The sequence below is a fragment of the Eimeria acervulina genome, genomic scaffold, assembly GCF_000499425.1.
Source record: "Eimeria acervulina Houghton genomic scaffold, Eah_scaff48, whole genome shotgun sequence".
Lineage (NCBI taxonomy): Eukaryota > Apicomplexa > Conoidasida > Eucoccidiorida > Eimeriidae > Eimeria > Eimeria acervulina.
Window position 1 is genome coordinate 68,929 of NW_013547311.1, and position 9,750 is coordinate 78,678.

The 9,750-nt window shown below is 56.8% G+C and overlaps 1 protein-coding gene across 1 annotated transcript; it reads right to left on the reverse strand.

The window, feature by feature from the left end:
• Positions 1–743: 743 nt before the first annotated feature.
• On the reverse strand, positions 744–9,083 carry EAH_00009660 (Eukaryotic translation initiation factor 2A, related; the record flags this gene model as incomplete). The annotated part of the gene is made up of 13 exons (XM_013391902.1): positions 744–1,133; positions 1,391–2,359; positions 2,530–3,287; positions 3,435–3,818; positions 3,913–4,047; positions 4,278–4,390; positions 4,546–4,612; positions 4,813–4,989; positions 5,416–5,538; positions 5,716–5,970; positions 6,262–6,376; positions 6,665–7,195; positions 7,743–9,083. 13 exons carry the CDS (start codon positions 9,081–9,083, stop codon positions 744–746), a joined length of 5,358 nt encoding a protein of 1,785 aa, XP_013247356.1.
• Positions 9,084–9,750: the final 667 nt, after the last annotated feature.

Sequence of the window (9,750 nt, forward strand, 5' to 3'; positions counted from 1 at the left end):
GAGAAAAGAGCCAGCTGGAATGTAGGGAGAATATTCAGGCGTATCAGAGAAGACAACGCTCACTGACAAAAATGGAGGCATCTATACGCAACCACGGCTAACGCCGTTACGACCCACGTTTCCTCTTCGCTTCACACTGAATGCTGATGGTCTAAACGAAAAAGTACAAGAAAAAACGCACTGGAAGCCACATAACGTGCGATGCACTGCAAGAAGGAAATAGGGAGAGCAGACGATAGAACGGGAGAGTGGCGCAATGCAGGCAATAAAGAGCTGCAGCCAAAAGAAAATGCATGATCGACGAATCTTTGTCTCTTCCACACTGCTCCAGAGAACCCATAACAAAAGCCAGTCCCCCTGGCTTTGCCAGCTCAGGATGGGTCGACTAAGCCGTTGCAGTCAGCAGCGGGTGCACATGCTGCTGATGCAGGTGCTGCTTCTGGTGCTTCTAATGCCAGTGCAGCAAAAACTTCCAAAATGACACAGAAAATACAAGCTGCCTGTCTCTAGCCTGCTCCCCCCTCTAGCAGTAAGCGTTAAAGAGGCTTGAGTTACAGCAGCAGCTGAGCTAGAAGCTGCAGCACTGTCTGCTCCAGCAGTAAGCCTGTGAGGTGAGCCACAGCGCCGAAACAAACCCCTGCCGGACAGCACGAGGCAAGCGAAGCGGTCATAAGGCGCACTGAAGCAAACTTATTTCAATGCAAGCAGGCAACATCGCACCTGGGTACCGGTGCAGCTGCTACTTAAGTGCGTCCATCGTTGCCACCAAGGGGTGTACTGCCTCCCGAAGCGGAGGCAGCAGCACTAAGGTCCCCAACAGGAAGTCCGCTTGCGCCTGCTGTGCCGCCGCTGCTGTTGCCATCTTCAGTGCTGTTTACGTGCGGCGCTGAAGACGGGCCCCCTGCTGTGGGAGTGTTCGACGTGGAAGGGGGGCCCCCACTGCTGCCAAAGCCAGTAGCACTAGCAGCGGCTGCTGCTTGGGGTTTCGGTGGCATCAGGAAGGGGGTCACAGGTGGAGGGTACATTTTGTTGAGAGGGACAAATTTATCCGAGCTGCAGCACCGCACCGGCAGCCCGGGATCGAAGTACCCGCAGGCGCTCCATGCAAGCATTTCCTTAATGTAAAAAGGGCCCTGCATGCAACAACGCAAACAACAAACAACAAAAAGAAAGGAATCACAACATAGACTGACATGCATACATGAAAAGCGACAGCAAGCCTGAGAAACTAATCACGACAATGCCTACAACAGGCCAGCAATTCCCGCCCGTAAACTCCTTTGCTGCCACCAGTGTAGCTGCTGCACTGGCACGCTCTCTGTAAGTCCCGCTGCGTAGGGCTGCTGCTGCTTGTTGCTGCAGCAGAAGCCTCTCCTCGGCCACAACGTACCTGCACGTTCCCCTTGGGGTCAATGTACTGCCAGCACTTCTCATTCATTGCATCTGGCCTACGTCCCTGCTGGTGCTGTCGTTGCTGCTGTTGCTGTTGCTGTTGTTGCTGCTGCTGCTGCAGCAGTTGCTGCAACTGCTGCTGCTGCTGCAGCAGCTGCTGCACTTGTAGCTGCTGCTGCTGTTGTTGCATCTGTTGCTGAAGCAGTAGGTGTTGTTGTTGCAGCTGTTGCTGCTGTGGGTGCTGCTTGTGCTGTTGCTGCAACTGTTGCATCAGTTGCAGCTGCTGCTGCCGAGTAAGCTGTTGTTGCTGCTCATTGTCAGTCCCGCTGTTCCAAGTTTGTTGCCTTAGGCCGTGTCTTTGCTGCGACGTCGCTGTGGAACGTTGCCCCCTGTAGTGCTGTTGTTGCTGCACCTCGTCATGCTCCAGCTGCTGCTGCTGCTGTTGTTGCTGAAGCTGTTGCTGCAGCTGTTGCTGCTGTTGAAGCTGCTGCTGCTGTTGTTGCAACTGTTGCAGCAGCTGCGCCGTCTTCTGAGCTCCGTCGCCCTGCTGCAGTCGCTGCAGCAACAGACGCGCTTCCCGCGGCAGGTTCATCAAGGTAGCGGCAGCTGATGCCGCTGATGACGCCTGGCGCTGCTGCTGCGGCACGTGTACGTCCAAGCTGCCATCTCGTTGCAGTTCTGATTGTTGCTGCAACTGAAGCAGCTGTTGTTGTCGCAGCTGCTGCTGCCGTTGCATCTCCTGTTGTTGGATTGCTTGTTGCTGCTGAAGAACCAGATTGCGTTGCTGCTGCTGCTGTTGCTGGTTTTGTTGTTTATGCTGCTGTGCTGCAGCAGCACGCAGCAGCGCCAGTGCCTTTTGGTGCTGCTGCATCGCAGCAGCTCCCCGACCCAAAGTGGGCTCGGCAGTACCTCGCTGTAGTTGCTGAAGCAATGGGCGCAACTGGGCCTCCAGGTGCTGCTGCTGCTGCTGCAGACAAAACCCAAAGCAAGCAAACAAGAGCACTGTGTAGCAACGGCCACCGCAACACCAGGATTCAGGCAGGAGAAACAGCAGCAGCCATACTAACGAGATCTGAATTAGCGAGGGTTTCACCGATAATGCGCAAGACGGACGAAAATAGCGTAAGTGAGCCTTACCAAGTCTTGCTGTTGCTGCTGCTGCTGTTGTTGCTGCTGCTGCTGTCTCAGAAGCAGCAGCTGCTGCTGCTGCTGCTGTCGCACCGCTGCAGCCGCTAGCGCACTCAGAGCGTTGTCTCCTCTCGTTGTTTGTTGCCACTGCTGCTGCCGCACCACCTGATTCTGCTGCGCTGAAGGCAAGTTCGGCAGCATCATCCGCAATGCTGCAGACAGCTCCTCAGCCGACAACTGCTGCTGCTGCTGCTGCTGTGAATTGTGTCCTGGTGCACGAGAAAAGCCAGCGCTCCCTGCCTGCTGGATTTGCAGCTGCTGCTGCAGATGCTGCAGCAGTTGCTGCTGCTGCTGCTGCTGTTGCTGCTGTTGCTGCTGTTGCTGTTGCTGCTGCTGCGGCTGCCGCACCTGGGAACCTATGACCCCTACGGGTGGATGTGCTGGCCCCACCACTTGAAGACCAGCTGCTGCTGCTTGCTGCTGCATTCCGGGGGCGCGACTTCCCTGCTGCAGCAGCTGCTGCTCTTGCAGCTGCTGCTGCTGCTGCTGCAACTGCTGCTGAAGCTGTTGCTGTTGGAGTTGCTGCTGCTGAAGCTGATGCTGTTGCAGCTGCTGTTGTTGTAGCTGCTGTTGCTGCAGTTGGTGCTGTTGCAACTGCTGCTGTTGCCAGTGCTGCTGCCACTGCTGCTGCCGCTGCTGTTGTTGCTGCGGCTGAACCATTTGCAGCGACTGCTGCTCCAGCATTGCAGCCAGATCTTCCACTCCACCTACAGAACAACAGCAACAGCAGCAGGCAGGCAAGCAAAGGGCCTTGTGCAGGCAGTGTATATAACAAGGCGCATGCAGGGAGTATTGGCTGACAACTGGCAGCACTGTTCCAAAGCAAATGCAGCGGCAAAGGCTCCACCACCTACCGCTTGCTAGTGAGCAATCTGCCCCGAGGGAAGCTGAATCCGCAGCCTTGCGCCGGCTGTGTTGTTGCTGCTGCTGTTGCTGTTGAACCTGTTGCGTTTGATGTTCCTGTTGCTGCTGTGCCGCAACGCCTTGCGACCCCTGACCGCCTTCATCTCCTGAGAAACAGGCGCTCGCCGGAGCACTTGATGCGGCATCTTGCTGCTGCTGTTGGCGTCCTCCCGCCGCAGCTGCAGAGCTCCTGCTGCCGCTTCTAGCCTGTGAGGTGCTGCTTGAGCCGCTCCCGCCTCGCTGCTTCCCTTCCCCTGCAGCAGCAGCAGCAGTAGGCGCCGCTGCAGCCCCCGCTGCTGCCTCCTCAGAAGGGACTCTCGGTTCTTGCTTTGGCTCTGAAGGCAACAGCAGCGAGACGCACACGCAGATCCGGACGAAACCACAGCAGCAACAACACGCAAACACTCAGCAACAGCAAAGACAACTTACGGCGCCTCCATTCCAGTTCAACCACCTCTCCCTCCTTCCGCTTCGCCGCTGCAGCAGCAGCAGTCTTCCGACGCCTCAGCTGTTCGCGCTGTCTCCGCAGCTCCTCGGGCAGCTCCGACTCGTCCAGGGCCTCCCCTGCAAGAGCCCAAACACAAGCACGCGCTGTCTTTGCTGCTGCTGGTGCTTCTGCCAATGCTGCAGCTGCATTCCACTGCTGTGCAGACACCACAGCAGGTCGACCTCCCCCCTCTACGTGCAATGCCTGCTGAGAAAGCCCCCTGCAACAGCAGCAGCAGCGGCTGCTGCAGATATTTGTGCTGCTGGCTGTTGCAGCTGTTGCAGTACCCGCGGCACAGCCTGCTTACCGTTCATTATGCGGGAGGTTATTCCCCGCTGTGTTGTCCCCCTCGGCCGGAAGGCTTGGTTCTCCGCCGCGGCCAGCAGACGCTCGTTGGGCTGAGGCGCACTCGGAGGCTCCCTGAGAAGGTAAGATACAGACACAAAAAAAGCTATAAGCAAAGTCCCCAAGGCACTCCGGCCGTCCCTGCTGCTGCTGCTGCTGTTGCTGCTGCTGCTGCCGTTGCTGCTGCTGCTGCCGTTGCTGCTGCTGCTGCTGTTCGCCCGGATACCCACAAATCAGACTCCGGCTTCCAGGCAATATGGTACAGCTCATCGAACTGAAGACGTTGCACAGACTCCCCTGCAGCAACAACAACGCCAAGAGCAACCCAACGTTGCGATGAGCACAGGCTAGGTCAGCAACAAAAGGTGGGTTGCAATACTAGCAAAAGAGCACCTCTCGCCAGCTACAAAACGAAGACAGACCGAAGAAGCGACGCCACCAAATGCACGAAACGGCAACAACACGATAAGCGGCACCGGCAGCAGACAGTATCTTGCCTCTGTAGTCAAGTACGCTCAGGCAGTTGTCAACCTTCATGCGGGGGTAGGTGGAGGCCGTTGCGAAGTAGGAGCCACAGGGAGCCCACAAGGCCAGGACGGTGCACGGGGCTTTGAATTCGCTAATGTGCTGCATGCCCTGCGACGCTTTGTCTCTATAATAAAAGCTGACTTCCCCTGCACACAGCGCAGATGGCAACATCTAGCACAGGCAGTGAATCGCTCAGTAAGAGCTGCGGAAAACGGCTGCGTAATGCAAAGAATACACGAGAAAGCAACCCTGAGACTGATTTCTCTTGTATCTACACCCAGAGAGGACGGCGGCCCAGGGTCGAGTAGCGCGCAACTCGAGGAAGCAAGCGATTGCAGCAGCACACGACAAGAAGTGCCGCATCTGAACGGCAAGCTACAGAGAAGCACGCGTCTGTAAAAGCTGGCATGAAAGGACGTGAATAAGATGATGCAATCAGTGCCCAGCGGAGTCGAACAAAGCAGCAACCCCCCCAGATGCAGCGACCAACGGGCCACACGGGGCAGGAGCGCGTTCGTGGGGAGCAAGAAAGAAGGCAAAAGAAGACAAAATGCTTTCCTTCTTCTTCTCACCCGCTAGATTTCCAAAGCCAGCAACCACCGCCATCTGGCCAAAAGGGCAAAAAGATACGAAGTTGCGATATCGACGCGGGAAGACAAACTGCGTTCGCCCCTGGCGGTCCAGCAGCACGATGTCTAGAGGCAGCAAACAGCAAGCAACAAGCAGCCGACGCATTTGCAGCTCAGTGCACCACCAGACAGACCCAAAAGCCGTCGAAACATAAGGCAGCATCCCCTACTACCACGACGCGTGTGCTGTACATCCAGCCCAAACAGCAAACACGCAACGCCAGGCATAAGCTGCCGTCTCACCACTTGGAGACTTCCCCTCTATCAGAACAAACTCGTCCCTAGTAGGGCTCCATGTTACATCCTGCACGATCTTCTTGCTGATGCGTCTGACGCAGCAGTGAAGCGCCAACGAAGCATCCTCCTCCTGCAGCTGCTGCTGCTGCTGTTCTTGCAGGGCCAGGCGCTGTATGTGCTGCAGAGCAGCAACGGCCTGTGGATGCTGCGGCGTACCAAAGGAAACGGCCCAGCAGTCTCCAACTCCACCGTAATTTTCCCCTGCAGGAACACAATGCAGCTCATGCAAAGAACCTCATCAGAAAGAAGATGGCGCAGGAAGCCAACCAAATACAACTTGGGCAAAGAAACAGCAAGCAAAATATACACAGAGACTCATCCCAAAGCCGATGGCGCATACATGCACAGACACACATACACACACACACACACACACACACACACACACACACACACACACACACACACACACACACACACTCAGACACACACACACACACACACACACACACACACACACACACACACACACACACACACACACACACTCACTCAGAAACACAGACACGCACGCACACAAAGAGATGGAGCCAGGGACACAGATGCTGAAGAAAACAGGTGGAGCTGCAAGGCGAGAAGCATACGAAATCCCCGGAGGCGAGAGGCGCTGAGAGAAAGTGAGAGAACAATTCATGAAGGCAGACGCTAAGAAAAAAGAAACGAAGTCTGGCGAAGCATTAAAAGAACGGCGAGAGAAGAGCAGCAATAAAGCAAAGCACGGCGAGGAAAGCAAAGAAGCAGAAAGAGAATAGAAATAAAAAACACTCAAGACAACCCCCGCACCTGTAGCATCGACCGTGGTGCTTGCAACTGCTAACAGAGCAGTGCCGGATGCACTCCATAGAAAATCCGTGGAGTCTGCTGAAGGCAGCACTTGCCAAGCAACCGTACGCACCAAGGCCTTATCATATTCTGCTGCTGCTGCTGCTGCCGTTGCTCCAGTAACCGCAGCAAGAGCGCGGGAGGCTGGCACCGACGCAGCAGCAGCAGCTGCTGCTGCTGCTGCTGCTGATGCATCACCACCAGCATCCGCTGCTGCAGCACCCGTTGCACTTGCACCCCCCTCTCCACACTTTTGCAGCTGCTCCTGCAGAAGATCCAGCAGCTGCTGCTGTGGGTTTGGTGTGGGGTCGAAAGCAGCTGCTGCTTCGGGGTCCTCTCCTCGTTCCTTCGCTGCTGCTACTGCTGCAGCAGCAGCTGCTGCTGCTGCAGACACATCTGGGATCTCGATGACCGAGAAAGAAGGAGGGCAAGCAGCAGCCTGCTGCTGCTGCTGCGTAGCTCCGAAGGAGAAGCATGCAATGCATAGGCGCTGCTCCTGCTGCTGCTGCTGCTGCACCTGCAGCACGGGGCCAATTCCAAAGGTCTTGAGACGCCTTAAGAAGACAGAGAAGAGAAGGCGGCTGAGGTCGTTCCCAGCGTACACCTGAAGCCATCACCCCATACCCACCACTCACATAGCGAGTCACTGTATTTACAGGCGATACATTCCAGCAACAGCAGCGAAGCTGCACAGAAGCACACTTTGGTAAGCCTGTTCTGCTGCTGCTGCTGCTGCTGCTGTAACAGTTGTTACTGCAGCTGCTGCAGAGCTCTGCAGGGGAGAAGGCCCAGCAAAGGCAAAGACGCGGAAGAAAGGCGAAACCGAGAACACACCAAAACAAACACAGACAAGGCTGCAGGTTGCAAGGAGAGAAAAGAGAGGCTAGAGATAAACACTTAGACGGAGGATAGAGACAAACAAATCTAGAGACAGCGCAAAAACCGGGGCCGGAGAAACAAGAAACATGAACGTTTAAAGAAGAAAACACAAAAAAAACATAGGAGAACACCGGAAAGAAGACTGGAACAAACCCACACCTTGCACACCAAGGAAGAGGCACCGTAGCAACACAAAAAGAGACAGAGGAAGTAACAGCTGCAGCAGCAACAAAGACAACTGCTCGCAACAAGAGACACCGCCCCCTACGCACCATAAGATGGGGCCTCTTTGGGATGCAGCAATAGGCTTCATCGTCTCTCCACTGCAGCAGAGGCCAAACTAGCCGTTTCTGCTGCAGCGAGGCAACGACCCTCCCCGTTGCAGCCTCCCACACAAACACATTGTGATCCGCTGCTGCTGCTGCTGCTGCCGACGTCGCGGCTGCAGCTGCAGGCGCCCCTGCAGCTGCAGCAGAAGCCGACGAAGAAGCAGCTTCCGAGTTGCTGCTACCCCCATCCGCAGCGCACTCGCTTGCAGAGCTGCTGCTGCTGCTGCTGCGCTGCTGCTGCAGCAGCATCGTCCGCAAGTCCAGCTGAATGTTTGCTACCAAGTAGGTGCCCAATGGGGACCAGTGCAGTGCCTTAACTTGCGCATCAGGATCCACCTGCAGCAGCTGCTGCTGCTGCTGCTGTTGCTGCTCCTGTTGACCCTGAGGCACTATTTCCGGCTTCAGAGGCATGCGCACAAGCTGCTGCTGAAGCTCCGCAGCAACCAACTGCAACACGCTCTCCCTAATGGCCGCTGCTGCTGCTTGAGCTGCCGTAGGCGCTGCTGCTGTTGCACCGGCGATCGCAGCGGCAGCAGCAGCAGCAGTGGCAGACCTCTTCTGCTCGCCCTGGTCCTGCTTCAGCAGCCAGTCAGCACGCAGCAGCTGCTGCGCTGCTTGCTGCTGCAGCTGAGGCCCCACTTTCCACGTAGGGTGCTCTAACAGCAGCAACCCTTCTGCTGCTGTGACGACAGCCAACCGCCTCCCGCAGGGCGACCACGAGGCCTCCTTCGTTGCACCCGGGACGAACAGGAGCGGCATCAACACGGTTTGCTGCTGCTGCTGTTGCTGCGGCTGCGCCTGCCCGGAGGTGCTGCTGCTGCTTCCATCTCCAGCAGCATTCGCCGCAGAATCAGCCGCTGCAGCAGCGGGCTGCTGCTCCCCAGAAGCAGCAGCTGCTCCGCCTGCCGCTGCACTGTGTGTTTCATTTGCTGTTGCTGCTTGTGGAGCCAGCTGTACCTTCAGTAGCTGCAGCAGGGTTAAACCCTTCTTTTCACTGCATAGCAAGCAACAGCCGGGCTCAGTACTAACGACCTGCGGGAGAGGAGGAACTGCTGCTGCTGCTGCCGCTGCTGCTGCTGCAGCCTCTGCTGCTGCTGCTTGATCGGCGGGGTCGGAGCCCGCAGCAACGGACGGGGGCGTCCCTTGCCGATCCCCCGCTGCTGCTGCTGCTGCAGTTGTTCCTGCACTTGCTGCTCCCACCGCTTCTGCGCTCGGAGTCGCTGCTGCTGCACTAGGGCCATCCGTGCTGTTTGCTGCTGTCGCTGACGCTCCAGTCTCGTTCATCTCCACAAACGCAGCAGACCACGCGCCTAACGATGACAGATAGTTTCAATCTGCTGCTGCTGCTTTTGCTGCTTCTGCTGCTGCTGCTGGCGGTGTTCTTTCTCGCGCTGCAGTGCCCGCAGGTCTGGAGAGAAGCTGTTCACTTGCTGCTTCGCGCACCAACACTGCTGCTTCCGCTGCTCCTGCGGCAGCAAAACCTGTCGATGCTTTCCACAGCAGCTGCAAGTGGGGTGAAGGCTGCTGCTGTGGAGGTGCTGCTACCTTGCTACCAGCTGCTGAATGTGTGCTGCAGCAATAGCTGCTGCTGCTGCTGCTGTTGCCGCCCTCGTTACTGCGGCTGTTTCCTGTTGCTGCAGCAGTAGCCGCTGGTTCTGCCGCTGCACAGACGATGTACGCCTGTGCCGCACGCCCGTGCACCTGGAGAGAACTGTTTCTGTTGGCGCCGCTGTCTGCTGCAGCAGCAGCAGATCTATCAACCCGGCGCTAACAGAGAATAATGCTGCTACGCAGCTGGTGTTGATTAGCTTGTGGAGTTCTTAATAAACCAACGGAGACAGGTCAGCGCAGTGGAACAGCAAAGCCACCGAGCGCTGCTGCTCTTTGAATGTGCAGCTGCTGCAACGCTTGCAGCAGCAGATGCAACTTGATACAAGAAAGAAGAACTGTT